The 17,911-nt window shown below is 43.7% G+C and overlaps 1 protein-coding gene across 1 annotated transcript; it reads right to left on the bottom strand.

Moving 5' to 3' along the window:
- Window positions 1–3,301: 3,301 nt before the first annotated feature.
- SYNJ2BP (synaptojanin 2 binding protein) lies at window positions 3,302–17,784 on the bottom strand. The gene is made up of 4 exons (XM_008172553.4): window positions 17,473–17,784; window positions 10,101–10,237; window positions 6,577–6,672; window positions 3,302–5,181 (listed from the first exon to the last, which is right to left on the bottom strand). Exons 1-4 carry the CDS (start codon window positions 17,534–17,536, stop codon window positions 5,041–5,043), a joined length of 438 nt encoding a protein of 145 aa, XP_008170775.1. The 5' UTR covers window positions 17,537–17,784; the 3' UTR covers window positions 3,302–5,040.
- Between the last annotated feature and the right edge of the window lie 127 nt (window positions 17,785–17,911).

Genomic DNA, 17,911 nt, shown 5'->3' on the forward strand with positions numbered 1-17,911 from the left:
AGTCAGATGTTAGGAAAGCACCCAAGAAAAACAAGCTATGGGTGGTTATCCTGTCTTTGAGTACAATGAACTTGGGAGGGGGGCATATGTAAGAGACAAAAGACACCCTCTTATCCTTCACCTACAAAGTAAATGGGCAGTGCATTTACCTTCATGAAAAAGAGATCTCAACCTTGATTGAAAATGCTGAAAAGGACTTTGGGTGAGATAAGCTTCTTTATACAGAAAGTTAACCTGTTAGTTGTTTACTCTCTGGAAAGAGTGTTCGGTTTTGTTTTATATGCAGCCACTTCTTTTCACTATCTTTACTATCTCCTGACTCTCTAGACTTTGATAATAAATTTGTTTTTACTATTAATATAACTTAGTGCTGTGGTGTTAGGCTAAGTGCTAGCCTTCAGCTGAATCTTACAAGCTGGTGTGTACACTGTTCCTTTAGGAACAAGAAGTCTGGTACTTCTGTGAGAAGCCAACATCAGGAGCTGGATATCACAGGGGAATGCTTCCAAGGGACTTTGGGACACGCGTGCATCTACTGTTTACCTGCAAGGCAAAGTAAGGGCTGGCCTAGCCCCAAAGAGAGTGCTTGAGGGGCTGACATGCTGGGGTGTTAGAGAGCCGACAGCCAGGTAGGCAGAAGCAAGATTCCTGCTCACTGATGAAAGGAGGCGATAAGGTGACTCTCAGTGCAATGTATCCTGAGAAGTTACACATGCCTCCAGCCACCAGGTTTCCACCACTGCTGGAGTGATTATTCCACAGCCTAATACATCTTATGGAGATGCTGGTCATGATAGTCAGCTTTAGATTTTCTTTTGCCTTGTTTCTTGCCATAACTCCTAGCTGTGCCCCCTTGGATTTCCCCTAATCAATTTCTCTTCCGCGCTTGTGTTTTTAAAACAACAACAATAAGAAATTATTCTTCCTACATCCCTTTTAACTCTGTGATGCTCTGCGGATCAATACACATAGCAATTTCTTTACATTTTGCCTGAGTCCCTTATACACAGCATTAAAAAAATTCTTTACGATTTACATAAACAGGGCACCTTCTCCTTGGGTGCCTCACTTAGATCAGATGAGCACGGACACTCCCCTCAATGACTCACTCTGCATGGCCCTTTCCTACACTCACACTGTCTTGAAACTCACCACATATATGTGTGTGTGGAGGGGCAGGGTGGGGAGACCTTCACATGCCTGGTCTTTCACTGCTCTTACTAATGGCTTGTCCAGTCTCAGTTTAAATGTAGTCCACATCTCTTCAAATTTGTAAACAACCACAGAACAAGTTGCTGGTTTCCACCCAGTTCTCTGTGACAGGCATTCATGTCACAACACCCCCAACACAACTGACACCACTTCAGACCTTTATAAGCCAGTCTCAGCAGAGAGGGCAACGGCTGACAGGGAATAAAAGACAGTTTCCTTTTGTGCCCACGCTCCCTTTAGAGATTTCTCCCATAGCTCTGGCTTGATACACACACTGGCAAAGGTCAGTGGGGGGTGTAGCTTGCACTATCACTATCCAGGTTGCAATTGTTTTGGGGATAGATAAGCAATTCCATTCTCCAGGATGGTCAGTCAATCTGTCAGCATTCTTGATTACATGAAGATCTCTACACTACAATCAAACCTCCATTGCTGGCCCATGTCAGCTGAATCAGCCTCACCAGGCTCAGGCTACACTGTTTAATTGCAGTGTAAATGGTTGGGCTTGGGCTGCAGGCCAAGTTCTGGGACCCTCCCACTTCGTAGGGTCCCAGAGCCACAACTGAACAGCCCCCAAGCTGGCGTCACCTGGCATAGGCCAGCTACAGGTTTTTAACTGCAGTGTAAACATACCCTTGGGGTATTCAGAAGCTGATAGGTCTCCCTAGCAGATAACTGGGAGCCAGATAGATGCTCCTAACTGACAAAGGCACATATTTAAAGACCCAACCCAATATCTGCTTTTAATTGCATCATCTTTTATGAACAGAAATTGCTTTTTGGTGGAAGTTACTGACAATGGCCAAAGGAAAAAAAGAACAGCTGCCACAGGAACTGGCGGTACACAGCACTTTGTTCATAGGTCCAATTCGTGCCTGGTGTAACTCCAGCTTGCCCTATTACTCTCTGTGGGCCAGTCTATGTATTGGATACACAACTGGAGAGTAGTTATAGGACATATTTCACACTCCATAGATCACATTTGGCCACAGGGAGGGGAGGGAAGGGAAGGGCATTGTGTCACACTTGGAGCTCCTTTGCTCTACATAATCTCCTTATTTCCTTAGTGATCTATATCCTTGTTATTGCCATTGACTGCCGATACAAATGACTGTCAAACTAAGAATTAGTTTGCAATTCCTACTAGTGACTTAGACTGTAACACCATCTTGCCTTCAGGTGATGCAGGGCCATATATTTTCTTCTGTTCCAGCAATGGTTTGCCAGCTGCTTGCCCATTTCTATTTTGGAAATACCAAACTTTTGTACATCCAGTTGCTAGATTCATGCTCCCTGCAAGATTCACAAACATAAAACTGTCGCTTTTTCAATCTAATCTGAAAAGTTGTGTTCTCTTTCCTGGTGAGGGTTTGTAACTTATTTATGTTCTAGTTTCAGTCTCATGGGTAGCTTCTACTGGTGAACAGTACTGTATTTAAAAAAAACAAAACAAACAAACACACACACACACACACCAATCCAGTTACTAATGGACATTCTTGTCTGAAGAACTGTTAAATTCAAAATGGCCAAGTTATTCTGACAGGAAGTGTCACCTTATAACAAGAGGTTCTATTTCCTCTGCATGGACAGGTGGCCAAATGTTTGAGTAGAGACCTAGACTCACAAATGTACAGCCTTGATTGTGGACACAAAGAGTTAGTTGGGCACCCTCCTGTGGATAATCATGATTATGCATGCAAAACAGATAAATAAGCCATTGACCACAGAACTGTGGGCACAAACCATCCCCTTTGCACATACGGCTGCCAAAATCTCACAGTACTTTTGGCAAGAGCTGAGGTTTGCTTTAGGAACCTTTGGCAAACTTCTCCCTCGTGCTCTCCTCCTTGCTGTGCCTGAAGTAAGGGATGCTTTATGTATATAGCTGGTGTAGCACTCTAGGATCCTTGACAATGCTATGGGAATGTCAAATACTACAGCACAGGGGCCTTCATCCTACCACTATAGAAAAACATCTCCAGCCAGTCATCCTGTGGCATTCTAAATATCTGTATAACAAAAAGTGTCCTATAAAAACAGAGGAAGGCTAGGGATGAGAAAAGTAAAGAACGGAGAGGGCCATCAATTCAGTTTCTCTTGTTTGTATACATATATTGCATATGTGATTTTTGGCATTTATACAGACAATACATATCACTTGTCTTTTTACAAAAGAACACATTCTTTCTGGGAGACAAGAAAAACAGGTCTTCCTCCACTGAGGTCAGCTGATGTGTTTAAAACCAGACAGAGTGAGGAGTTACAATCCTGCAGATAAAATTCAATCACAGCTTTTGCAGAGATGGTCTCCTACTTCACAGTCTTATTCACTAAACACTCTACCACACACACATTTCTTCCAGGCACTGTGGCCTAACAAGCATGGTTCAAAGGCTACATCAAGCACCTAGAAGTGGCTTGTTCTACAGCCTATTTAAAAAACAAAAGATTAAAGTGCCTTGAAGCACTGACATCCTGTGCGTATTCTCCTCCCCGCTACCCCACTAGAGCGACTCTGGCTTCCTTCAGTCCAGATACCGGCGAGCTTTACTCTCTCAAAGGAACATGGTATTGCTCATTTCCCCCAGCATTATTATAGAACTAGCAGCCTGTAAAACACCCCAGTAGGCTTCGTTGTTCTCCTTTGTGGCAAGGCATTGTATGTTTTTTGCCAATTCATCTTTCTTACCAAGCCTTCCCTGTCCCCCTTCTGCCCCCCCGCAAGAAGAATCTAGTGTGGCTACAGAATACCTGCCAGGACTGTGCATCTTCCTCCTCCATCCCATGCTTTGCCCATTGGTGTAACTCCCCAGCAGCCATGTCAGAGCCTCAGCAAGCAAGCAATAGCCTAGATGGACCAAGACCATACCACGGACCACCTCACGCTAAGGTCTTCCAGGCTGCAGGACACTGCAGACAGCAGGTCAGCTGCTGCAATAAGTCTGGGTAAAATGAGTGTTCTATTTCCACCCCCTGCCTCCAAAAATTATTCTGTAACCTGAGAGATGGTGCTTCTGGTAGCTCCATAGACTAAACATGCTGTTGGTTTACCTCCACTTTAGAGACCTATCTGCAGCTCCAACAATTACTCATTGGGCCATTTCTGATGCTATTGGGTGTCTCTCCGGTATCCTAGCACTTTGTCAAAAGCCTTCTGTTACAATTCTTTGGTTCTTCATTCCTAAGCCTTCTATCCTTACTCCTCTCTCCTTCTACCCGCTGCTGCCTCCTGCCTTTTCAGGGCCAGTACAACACCTCACTGATATTGCATATTTGTTTTACAACAGCAGCTCCTCTGGGAACTTTAAGTGGGAAACCAGATTAGATGGTATACATTTCTCTAAGGCATTTATTTAATCACCCCACCCTACCCAAAAGAAGAAAATAAAAACAGTGTGCACTCCTCTTCATTCTTGATTCAGAGAGGTTGATCACTGGTTGTAGGAGGAATGAGATGAGAACAAGGAAATTCTCAAAATAAAAGTTTTGCTCTTAAAACACACCCACAGCCTTCTCCCCCCAAAGTCACATCCTAAAATACATAAGTGTTTGAAAGTTCATGGTGTGAGAAAGGGGATGGCAAAACTTCCATGGGATCAGTGAAAATGGCATATTGGTTTACACACGCTGATCTCACCTCCCCATTTACCTCCTTTCTCCATCAACCCCACAAGAAAAATCAGAACATAGTGAACATCAGCAGCAGCTTTACAAGAGGCAACAATCCTTTGTGGCATTAGTCCAGGATAAAACTGTTGATTCTCTCTTTAAATTATAATGTAGCTGTGGAATATATATGCACAGAGATCTTCGGAGGGGAATGTTTCACATCCGCTGTCGATACCGCATGAAGGCCCACACTGTAGCCACTGCAATGGCCAATACTGGCACCAAAATGACAGCTAGGGGAATACCATCTGGTTCTCCATCTCCTCTATGACCAGCTGGACCATTCTGTGGCTGCAACTAAAAGGGAAAGAAGAGCATCAGCGGTAAGGAGACCCCGCACCATTGGGGCAAGACAGAAAGCAACCCTATATGAGGAATGTGTGGTTCTAGAAACACACACAACGACATGGTCATCAGCATACTGTACACTTGGGGCCTGGGAGGGTTAGAATGCAGAACCTTCTGCTCCAAAAGGCATGACTCTGCACCTGGAGTCAAAGAAAACCTCCATTAGCTATGAGTAGTATTGATGCTTCCATATCCTGTTTGTAAGCCAGTCACTCGACAGAGAATCAAACACTTGGGACAGGTAAGATTCATGCAGCAGATGGCAGTGGTACAAGTACATACACACCACAATTCAGCATGACCTATTCACATACTGTTTCACAAGAGCTGCCCTAGTGATGGGTCAGCACTTCTTTATCAACTGTAGTGATGGCTAGAGGTGCCAGACTGACAGCAGCTGATTTTAGATTCCTCTCGGTCTCCAGAGCTAGAACTGGTACAGTTTAAGCAGCAGCAGCACAGACTTCTTTCCTGACACTACACATATGCCTCGACCCTGGAGGGAGGACAGCTAGGGACGAGAGGGGAATTCTCTCTCCTTTGGAGAGTCTTTGGCCTCTCAGCTGAGACTGCCAACAAGGAGAACAATGAATGTCAAGCATGGTGGGGTTTTAATTGCATGGACACCTGCCCACTAGAACTGCACTGAGTCCAGCAACTCTTTTCACATAGGTACTAAACAGCCCGCAGATTGTAATGTTCAATCACCAGTGACTGGGCCAGATTTGAATCAGCAGCCTACCAGGAAAGGCTCAGTAGACAAACACCAATTTCTGTGCAACCCAGCCCCCCTCTAGAGGGGTTTTACTCCTTACCTGTAGAACTATATTCTGAATCAGGACTTGTCACACAAGGCCCCCCAACCTCTTCTCCCACCATCTTACATCCCTCCCCCCATGGACAACATGGCACCAGAGATTAAATATGGGAGAAGACTTGGGACTTCATCTGACTGTCCGGTGAGACGTATTTTGCCTGTTAAACAACTGGATAAGAGGGTGGGACCATACCACTCCAACTCCCCGTAGCAAAGAAAAGATCAGAAGACTCCACCATACTACACTTTCCAACCCCCTCCAGAGCATCACTAAATATGACGGGATGGATATTGCTGATGTTCATTCACTTGAATGTTCACTCTAGCAGAAGAGTGCATTCATTACATAAATACAAACCCAATCCTCTAAATCCTCCCCCTCCAACCACCATATACATTGTAGAGAGGAAGAGCGGAATTCCCAGAGGTTCAAAGCAGACAGGGATTTACAAGGACTCTCCTACAGTCTGACCCAAACCATGGTAGCAGGGCCTCAAGGACAACCACCAGAAGCTGGCAATACACACCCTGTGTTGAACTTTCAGAGAAACGTCGCAGCCTGCATTCCTGAACAGTTCCACAGCATCCTTGTGCAGCAAGTTCTTCAGGTCCCTGCCGTTAATCTAACACAGGAATAAAAAAAAGGAGAACTGGTAGCTGTGAGATCAAAAGTCATCTCTCAGCACTGCAGAACAAAATAACAGCAGCCAGTTTAGGTAGTCAGAATTATTCTAAATGCAAGAATTAATGACTGGAAGAAGGCACTAAAGTCACTTTCTGTTACCAGAAAATTAAGCAGGACCTCAGTATATGCCAATTAGAGAGGATCCCAAACCGAAACCCCAATTCAAAGCATTGCTAAACTTTTCTAAGTTCAAAGTTGGTTCTGAACTTTTGCAGCTTGGGTTCACCTCTAATTCTGATATACAGAGGGTGAGGCAGGGGCTTAATACAATAGAATCCCATTTATCCAATCCAGCTATAAAATTATGTGCCCATTAGCTTACCTGTTTTATCCAACCCCCTATTTACTTGAGTGGTTTTTGAGACTGAGTGGTCTGAAACATTTTGAAATAAAAATGGGTTCTACTGTAAGTGATTTTTTTTATCTTTTGGAGGAGCAGATGCAATGTCAAAGGAATTATGGTATTTTGAGGAGGAGGAAAACTTATAAAATGGATCGACTGAAAATGAAGAATACCACACAGTGGCTATGTCATTCTGAAACCGCCTGTAACCCCAAATTTCTTCACAAGCCCTTGTCTACATGGAGGACTAAATGCATGTCAAGTATGAAGTTCAAAAGCGAATCTGAGTTATCCAAGTCTTTTAAATTAAAAATAATAAATAAATAAAATAAATAGCCTCCTTCACATTGGCATAGCTGAAGAAAACAAACAAACAAACAAACAAAAAAACCCCACACCACACAGTTCAGGTTATTTGCAAAGTTTGAAGAAAACAGGTTGAACATTGATTTGAGGTGAAGCATGAGAAATTTTAATCCAAAGAGAAGAGATGTAGAGAAAGTTACATGGAAGCAAAAAAACAGGAGGTTATAATGAAATGAATCTAATGACAGTCAAAACAAAACACAAAAACTAAACAACGTTAGTTACATATTTTAAAGCCACATACACACAGTCCCCTTTGGGGATTCTAAAGAAGTCTTAAGAAAAAGGAAAGGGCGGGGGGAACCACACTTTTGCAATCCTCCTTTAAAGAGGAACTGGAACAGAATGTGTTAATTTACCCTAAGACCCATCCTCTCATTTTATCCTTCGATTCATTCTTGGAAAATTTCCTCTCTTTAAGACAGACCATGTTTAAAAAGGTTTAAATAAAACATTTAAAAGGATATTTGTGCATAAACAAAAGATATACATTTACACTAAACATTTGATAAATATGCAGTTTTTAAAAAGAAAATAGACTAGATGTGTTAGCATTTGCCCATTCTAAAATGGGCACACTTTTAGTGTATCTGTGACAGACAGACAATTTCCTGTAATGTCCTGAATGAACTTTATTGAATTAAGTTAAACCGAATTGAATGGGGTTTATTATCTTTGGGGTTCTTTGTATTAAAAATACAACTGTGTATGTGTTATTGTGAAAATGTATATAACTCTTCTAGGAGGAAGGGGATACGAATGTAATCCCTCTGTCATTAGCCCTTTGAAGCCACCCCCCTGGAGAGATGCACACATACAAGTTCAAACTGGATTCCCCAGGAACCCACAGACACAGAAAATGTTTTTGGATAAATAGCCTGGTTTTAAGCTGGCCCAGGGCCTTCCTCCTGATCCAGCTAATGGACAGGACTGCTGGCCCATGGAAGGCTCCAGTCCTTAGGGTAGGGTTGGAAGGACTGAGCCTACGGAGGCCACATAAGACAGGGGGGTTTGTTCTGAGTTGTAGCGGTGATGAACTTGGAAGCACAAGGAAATCCCTTGGGTGGGGTTTAGAAGGATTGCTCCAGTCAAAGCCCATGTTAGGGTTGGGGTGATCTCTGGCAAGCATATTAGTACATGTGTAGTTTCTCTCTTGCTTTTATCCTGAGAATAAAATAGGCTTACACAAAGAGCTGTGTGGTACCTGTAACTGTGGGCAGTCACACTATTCACCATCTCTGAAGAGAAAGAACAGGAATGCTTGGGAAACTGGTTTGTACTGGGAATAACACAGTATAGTCAGGGGACTGTGCAGTCTGGAAATACCCAGGTCAGAAGGAAAAGAGACATGGGTTTCCACCCAAGAAAGGCAAAGGCCTCCAGCTCCCCAGCCGGAGAGCAGGTGTCCTTGCTGGACCACTGAATGCACAGGTTGCCCTATACTGTGACATTTATCTACAGTCAAGCATGAATACATCCCATGCCACATTATTTAATGGATGGATATTGATTAACAAATTCAACATGCAATCCAAAATAAAAACCTGCATCTTCAGTTAGTGAACGCCTCAACTCTTTTATTGGCTTTCACGGATAACACACTTTTATTGGAAATAAGGCTTGAAAAATGGATAAGACCCATTGGATAAGCGAATACACCAATGGAAACCCAACCAGGGGCTCTACGCAAGATTACCCCCTACAATATATTCCATGATGCTTTGTCCTGTCCAGTTTCAAATAATTCCAGTAACGAGGTTGCTACTACTCACAAAAGAATGTTTCGAAGCCTTGTAGATTTCACCATCATGAAGTATTTCCTGATACTCAGCGTAAGGTGTTTTTTGCTAAATTTCATCCCATTACTCCTAGTAATTCCTCATTGGATCTCACTGAACTATTCTTCCCCCTTCTCAGAATTTACATCCTTCAACTGCTTGTACACAATTATTACACTGTTAGGATAAGGTACTTATCCATCACTCTTGGTTCAGCAATCAAGTGCCAACTTACACAAGCAACTCTTAGTTTATTTATATAAGCCTAAAACTGGAACATTAGAACAAGTAAGTTTATATAAAAATAAAAATCCATTAAACATACAAATGATGTATCATATTTTAGCAGATTTCTTTGTTGTTCTTTGCTTGTTAAAGTGCTATCGCCTTGTATAACTGACAATAGCAGAAGAAAATCTTCAGACCACCTCTAATCCACCTTAACCATGGTACTGGCAAGGAAAGCAGCCAGGGTTACAGTGAAACCTTTCATAGGAAACCCAGCTCCTCCCGAGCAAAGGGTTAATAATAATCCTGATCACACTGACTAGTATGCTGGGGAGAGAAACCTAGCCACTGGAAGATGGATTCTCCTCCCACACGGATATAAATCACAAGCAACTCCAGAAAAGTCAGTGGAGCTACAGTACTGAAATACCAGAATGAGAGGAAAATCAGGCTATTAGTACCATAAAAAAAACTTTTAGATGCACATCACATAGCTGTGCAAGCCCAAAGGCCAAGGAATGTTTCCAGCAAAGCTGGAAGGCAAAACTGGATGAGGATGGTCTCTGGTCTACAGAATGTCCCATCTCATCTCCTTGCTGGCCAAAACTCTCCCTGATCCCCCAAACGCATGCCTTCCAGGGAGTGACTTACCGCTAAAATTTTGTCTCCCTCTTGTAATCGGCCATCAAGGGCGGCAGCCCCATCTTCTTTGATCCGGCTGACGTAGATGCCACTGTCATTGGCAATGTACTGCTGATCCATCCCACCAACGATGTTAAAGCCCAATCCTGAGACACACAGGAGACAGAGAATGTCAAGTAGATAAGAAAATAGGTCCAATACATCCTTGTAGTTAGGGGGAAGAAGTGGCCCCAGTGCAGCAGTGCCTTCTCCAGTTCTCACTATCCAGAACACCTTCTCATCAATAACTGTTTCTTTCAAGAAAACCAAAAGACTCTACATTTCACAATGGATCATTCTGTAGGTCTAGCTTCAAGCAATAATTAATCAAGCCTCCCAACACCTTTGTGAGGTAGGAAGTATTATCCCCATTTTATAGATGGGGAAGCTGAGGCACCAAGAGGTTACCTGACTGTCTCAGGGTCTCCGAGCCCAGATCACTCAACTTCCAGTCCTGTATTTAACCATGATTTAATGTTTACAAGTCATTGGATCAGGCCCTAGGGTGTCCCTAGCCTCTGTTTGTCAGAGGGTGGAGATGGATGGCAGGAGAGAAATCACTTGATCATTACCTGTTAGGTTCACTCCCTCTGGGGCCCCTGGCATTGGCCACTGTCAGTAGACAGGATACTGGGCTGGATGGACCTTTGGTCTGACCCAGTATGGCCATTCTTATGTTATGTTCTTAGGGTATTTGAGTGCAGAGTTTTACCCAAGGACATAATGAGTTGACAGACTTCTTATCCACTTCACATTTTATGTAAGCATCAGCAGCAACTGTGCAAGCACTTTGTGCTGTCCCTGGAATCTGAAACAGGACAGGAAATGAATTCAAAAGGACTAGGGCATCAAAAAAAAAAAAACCTCATCTATTTCAATTTTTTGGTGTGAAGTTATGGCCTGATTGAGGCAGTTTGGGTTTTTTTTGTTTGTTAAAAATAAAGTTGATTACAGAACGCTGGCTGTAACCAGCCAGCGGATTAAAGTGCATTGGAAGATTAAGACTTGTTGCTTAGTCTAATCCAGAAGAACAGACTGAACTCAAAGGCTGGAGCCCCATGGACTGCTAGAGCACAGTCTGTACCACAATGCAACAAAATATCTGTAAATAATAAATGATGAGGAGGGAGATGATCCGGCAGCATGAAACTTGGGAAGTCAGGAGCAGACAGACAGACCAAACATCTGAGGGAGGGAAGGGAGAAAATAATCTCCTTCTGACATGATCCTGTTACTCAGAAGCTATTCCAAGCATGGTCTGAAAGCAAGTCCCAGATGCGCACACTTAACCAGGCTGATGCTCTCTCCTTCGATGCACTGGGTAGAGGAATATGAAACAGAAGACTTGTGAACAGAATGGCAAATAAAAGCTAACTTGTCCCGCCTTGGAAGTGGCTTTTTAGCTCAGTTATAGGAGATCAGAGGGTCTAGGGTGAGCCATAGTGTTCAGAGAGTGCCCCTACGGGCTGATAAATACAGCAACACTAATGGCAGCCTTGACATTTCCCAGCCTCTTTGTTCCCTTTCCTGTCAGCTTCAGACAAATGGTGGAGAGGATGGAATTGCTAGCAGGGTTTGGGAGAAGCGAGGAAGTGATGTTACTAATGCACTAACGTCTGGGTTAAAAGATACTTGAATGAGATGCCACAAAAAGTGTGTGGTAAAAACCAAACAAACCCACAAAGCATTTCCCATGAAGCATAGTAATCCTGGAACAGAGAAATCAGTGACAGAGAAAACTTGAGAGGAAGTCAAGATTTACCAGAAACATCAGAGGATCCCATTCTAGTGATAGAAACACTAATGAACAATAACAAAAGTGAGATTTTCATAGGTTTTCAGCAATCAAGGCAAAAATCTAGAAGACCCATTATTTCTATCAGAGGATGCAGTTTGGAAGATGTGGAGGAGGGATATTTTTGGTGACCAGAAACAGGTACAGTGGACTCCACTTATTAGCAGCCCCTCGGTTGCCAGCAAAAAGTTGCTATTAACCAGCAGTTGCTAATAAGTGGAAGACATGTTTGTGAGGCAGGAGCCAGGGAAGGAAGTGCTGGGATGTGCCTTCCCTGGTTGCAGCCCCACAAACCTGCTTGCAAGTAGAGCAGCAGCAGGGAACAGAGATGCAGCCGGAACGTCAGGGCTTTCCGGGGAGCACTGGGGCCCACGGAGCTGCATGGTACTTCTTCCTGTACTCTCCGGATGAGGGAGCTCAGCACATCCCAGCACTTCCTTCCTTATGGAGTCCCCCAGCAGGGTGCAGTTGAGAGAGCACAGGGACAGAGAGAAGTACCATGCAGTTCCAGCATCTGGGCTGCAGCTACCTCCCTTTGCCCACAGCTTCCCTTCCCCTCTCCTGCCCACCCACAACCCTTATCTCCTGTGTGGTCCCTATCCACAGGGAAGTTTGCAGACCTGCTCTCCCAGAAGGAAGCGCTGGGATGAGCTGAGAATCAACAGCAAGCAGATTTGTGGGACTGCAGCCAGGTGGTCTCTGCACTCCCCTCTCTGCCTGCAGCCCCACAAACCTGCCTGTAGATGGAGCCTTTCTGCCCTCCCCAAAAAAGTTGATAATAAGCAGAATGCTGTTGCCAGTATCTGAATCCCATCAACATTATAATCAATGAAAGGGAATTGGTTCCCAGCAAAATGTTGCTATTCACTGGAAGTTGTTAATATCCAGGTTGCTATTAAGCAGAATCTACTGTATTCAGAACAGGTGCATGTTTCACAATTCTTCCTTTTCAAAGAAGAGGAAATCGACATTGGTAGCTTTCTTAGCCTGTAGAAAGATCAAATGGCAAAATATTGCAAGATTAATCTATAAAATAATTTGGCATGCCATAAAATGTGATTTTTGAGCAGCATAATCAGAATATATTTTTAAACATATTGTTCTGCCATTGTAAATACTTATTCCTGTTCAACAAACTTTTGCCAGAGATGTGACCATACCCATCTTAACAGTTTGCAAGCACAGTCGACATTCATATTTAAAAAAGGATTAAACTGTACAGCACCTGAACTTTGCCAAAGAAGTGAATGATAAACTATGTGATAAGTGCTTTGATATTATGAGGAAATGAAGACACCTTGGACCCTACAGATTATTTTGCTATTTAACTCTATAAAATATCTAACCCTTATAAAGAAGTGTATCAACAATCATAGCTAAGAGCCAGAGGCCCTAACACAAAGACACCAAGTGCTAGCAAATAAATTCAGGTCAGAGTGTTCTTTAATGTACAAGAATAACTGCAAGTCAGCATGAGCCCCAAGGCATACATCTAGCAAGTTAGAACTTGATTAGCAGGTTGAATCATGCCCTGATGCGGACACCAAAGCAGCAGTGCTAAGACATCTGAAGCACCACCAGGATAAGGAGTACCCTAACAACTGTACACCAGCCTCACACACCTGAATTGAACTGGATAATTCAAGGGATATGTGGTCTTTCACCTTCAGATTGCACATATTCAAGGTCAGGTACTTAGATACTAATGTTACAAGCAGAGTACAAAGTCCTGGACAGAAATATTAGATAGGTTAGTAGTGACAACAAGTGGTTACTATAAGTCAATGTGAAATAACTTGCTAGACTCAGGTCATACCTACCTTCAGTAAGGAATTGAAAAAACTAAGATTTCCTCTTCCCCTTTCTCTCTCTCATTTAAACACACACACACACACACAAAAAATCAAACCCCAAAACATATATATCCTCTACTTTAAGGAAATCCAGAAAATAGCAGTGCTCATGAACTGACTTCTTCATGTCTTCTTAAACTCTGTTCCCCTTCAGTTCTATACAATGAAATGTTTTTATGGATGTAGGATGGTACCACCAAGAGAAGTCAGGGGGGGAGGGGGGGAGGGAAAAAAAAGGATTTTGAAATGTTCAGATCCCCGCAGTGAGGGGTTGACTGCAGATTCTGAAGTACAACCTTTATAGTCAATCACTTCAGTTTAGGATCACAGCATACCAGAAGGACAAGATGAGGGAAGTTTTCACTACTGCTACCTACGAGGTACATGTTCTAGGGATAACTAGAAGACTTCATCTTTCAAGGCTGTCAAGACAGTACCTTTCACTGGAACTAGATTCACTTAGGGTACGTCAATGTATCAGGGATCAATTTATCACGTCTGATAAATCGATCCCCGAATCGCCACCTGTACTCCATCTCGGCAGGAGGAGTAAGCGGAGTCGACGGGGGAGCCGCAGCCGTCAACTCGCCACTGTGAGGACAGTCAGGTAAGTCGAACTAAGATACTTTGACTTCAGTTACCCGAATAGCATAGCTGAAGTTGCAGATCTTAGTTCAAACGCCCCCACCTAGTGTAGCCCAGGCCTAAGAAAAACAGTGATGCCTGCAACAGAGATGTGGGTGTTGCAGTCTCTGCAAAGGGTGACTGGAGCCAAAACTGGTCACCAGCCATACACAGCACTGGTATGGACTGAAGGTCTGGCAGATTTTCATTCATACTTATTTTAATTAAAGATGAGCCCTGAGCCATGCAGTCCAGTTCCAGAGTCAAAACTTCCCCAACGTTTGTGACTCTTTGGATTAAGGAGTTTGAGTCAGGCCCATAGCTAACTCCAGTTTTGATTATGCAATAAAAAATTCATTCTGAAGGGGAAAAAAAAAAGTTTGATTGGCCCAGCAACAGTACCCAGGGCTGAAATGGAAAAACTACCCTTTCAGTGTCCTCCACCCCACTCCCTTTCCCTCCCCTTAGCTACCTACTTAATTAATCCACCAAACAGCAACAGTAAACATAAAGCAGTTAGTGTGGTACATGGTCACCCTGACCAAATTTTTCAGAAGTGGCCACTGATTTTGGGTGCCCAGTTTGTCCATTTCAGAAATGCAGAGCAACCGTACCACCAGCTGAATTCCACAGGAACTGGGGCTGCTCCGCACCTCTGAGAGACAAACCCGTGCTGTTTTCCCAGCAGCAGGAGGCACTTTTGAAAGTTCTGGGCCTTGTCTGCTGTGGGCATGTGAGTCATGTTTTGCGTCAATATACACCATGTTCTTTACGCCAGTGGTCTCCAAAGTGGGGTGCTCAAGTGGATCCTTGGGAGTGCGTGGCAGGAGGAGCGCTTTTTTTTTTTTTTTTTTTTTTTGGCTTCGGCAGTTCGGGCGGGAGTCCAAGCGGCTTTTTTTTTTTATTTTAATTTTTTTTGCACTTCGGCAAAAATGGTAGAGCCGGTGTGGCAGGGGGTGGTTGCTCAAAAATTTTTTACTGATAGGGGTGCGCGATCAAAAAAGTTTGGAGATCATTGCTTTACGCTACCAGTATGTTGGGTGAATTTTTGTCCGCAATTGACACTTCAGCCATACTATTAAATTTCTTTAAATAAAGGCTTAAAAAGGAAAGGCAATCCAAATTAGCATCCTCACAGGCCCACTCCAGCTCCACAGGTACAAGGGGGCCAACAGTCAGCGTGTCTGAGGGTATTTTGTACTGCTACCACAATGAGTTTGGTGGGCAGTTTTGAGTGGAAAAATTGTACCTCAAAGTGGGGCCTGGTTTTTATCCTCAGCTGGAGAATGCCATCATGGCATGGATCAGGATAAAAGAAACTACAGGGATGTTTCTAGTGGAGGACTATGATCGAGGGGACGGAAATTGTTGAGACATGAAGTGGGAGAAAGTGCAACTGGGTGGAGCCTAGGTTACAGCACAACCAGCTAATATAATTTTATAGGTATTTAAAGGAGGCTCCTCTTGGTGGTAAGCAGCACTGTAAATCATGTTTGTCAAGTCAAGATGTTTTCACCCTTTGGCCAAATCTACACTACAAAATCATGTCAGCCTAATACAGCAGACAGCCACCGCAATTATTAAATCGTTTGTATGTCTGCACATTTGGCTCCTTGCATCCACAATGCATGTCCTCACTAGGAGCACTTGTATCGATTGTATTGTCAGCGTGGGGCATTGTGAAATGGCTCCTGAAAGCCAATAAAAGGTGACGTAGTCATTGACCTAACTACATCGACCATGACTTTATGCCGCTCATGGAGGTTGGGTTACTAAATAGGCATAGAGAGGCACTTACACCAGCGGGAGCCAAATTTAAGTGAAGACTCTTCCACCGTGTAGCATAGACCAGGCTTTCGTCTAGACCAGTGGCCTCCAAAGTGGGATGCGTGCACCACAGGGAGTACGCAAGAGGATCCTTGGAGGTGCGCGACAGGAGGAGCGCTTTTTTTTTTTTTTTTTTTTTTGCTTCGGCAGTTCAGGCAGAGCGTGCTCAAAAAATTTTTGCTGATGGGGTGCACGATCAAAAAAGTTTGGAGACCACTGGTCTAGACAAAGCCAAAGGCCTGAATTTTTAAAAGACATTTAACCACTGCTGCGCTCAGTGTTGTGCTAACTGATTTAGAAGCCTAAAATCCCATCTGCAAATGGCTTAGGCATTTAGGAATCTCATTGACAGTGCCTAAATCCCTTTTGGAAATGATATTTAGACTCTTAAATCACAACACTAAGCACAGGAACACTTAAAAACCTCTAAAAACCAGGGCCAAAGTGCCAAGAATTAACAAGCAGCAACATCTCTCCCAGCTCTTCAAGCAAGGTAGGACTACTTCACTGCTGGTTGCATTATCTTACAACTCTAGGATTGTTCTCCCCCCTCACTGTCATTAATTGATCAGTAGCACAAATACACAGTCACACACCTGTTCAACACCAGGGCTTCCCTTTCAGTCTTGCTTTCTATTGTTTGTTTTTAATCTCCTAGATCTCCCTTTGAGGGGAAAGAACCCCATTACAGTTTAAAGTCAGTAGCTGGTTAAACCTCAAGTACCCCATAGTTCTTCTTTTTAAAAAGCAAAACCATACTTATATTTTCTTGGCAGAAAATCCAGCTGCATTCTCTTCCCCTGCCCCAGCCCCTTTTCATTGTGGAGATTTTATTTATAGACTTTTTTCAGCTGCAGCACACGCCAACTCCACTGTACAAGGCTAATATAAATGAGCAATGAGCAAACCCCTTTATAGGCATATGAATCAAAGTGCAGAGCAGCGTTAGCCCCTCCCCCAGAGCATCCAGAGAAGCTGGAAGTACGTTTGAAAAGCAAAGTTTTGTGGGTTTTATTAAAACCAAACAAGACAGAGTCCTTCCGCCTAGATTTCTCTTCCACACGGAAGGTATTTGCAAATGATTTTGCTACTAGAAACTAGTGCCAGGATTACACAGGCCTCAGGCCGGACCTTTCCTGGCAGCTGTGAAGCCAAGTGAGTTACACCGAGCCGGGCTTCACGCCAGATCACAAGTACCCAGATCCAGCAGACCAACCTCCCACCCCCATCTTTAACTCTGTACCTGACGGTCCTCTGGTGAGATCGATCACTTCCTCCGAGAGGACCCAGTCCACTCCTCCGTTCATGTCGCACTGTTGTAAAGCTCACTCTCTTTGTCTGCCTACCACCGCCACCTGATTCCCCTCCTCTCCGCACAGTTGTTGAAGGTGAAATAATCTCCCGGGCCTGAAGCAGCAGTCGCTGCTGCGGCACTTTCAGTTTCATCAGCCTCTGAACGGGCGGGAGGAGACCCTGCTAAGATCGCTGGGATTTGTAGTCCTTCTCTGAAATACAGCTCACTTTCATTCTTTCTGGTTTCCTTCCACAGCGCCCCCACCCCATGTGTTTTATGGGGTAAACTAACAGGATACCGGGATCCGAACCAAAACTACCTTCAAATGAGTCTGCCTCTGGATTTAGTGGTAAATTATCCCAAATCTTCCCCATCCTGCAAATCTAAT

Source organism: Chrysemys picta, chromosome 4 (genome assembly GCF_011386835.1).
Source record: "Chrysemys picta bellii isolate R12L10 chromosome 4, ASM1138683v2, whole genome shotgun sequence".
NCBI classification, from domain to species: domain Eukaryota; kingdom Metazoa; phylum Chordata; order Testudines; family Emydidae; genus Chrysemys; species Chrysemys picta.

Coding starts and splice junctions, on each gene's coding strand:
- SYNJ2BP (XM_008172553.4), bottom strand. CDS start 17,536: ATGAACGGAGGAGTGGACTGGGTCCTCTCGGAGGAAGTGATCGATCTC. Junction 10,238..17,472: donor TCTCACCAGAGGACCGTCAG/GTACAGAGTTAA, acceptor TGTGTGTCTCAG/GATTGGGCTTTAACATCGTT. Junction 6,673..10,100: donor AGGGAGACAAAATTTTAGCG/GTAAGTCACTCC, acceptor TTCCTGTGTTAG/ATTAACGGCAGGGACCTGAA.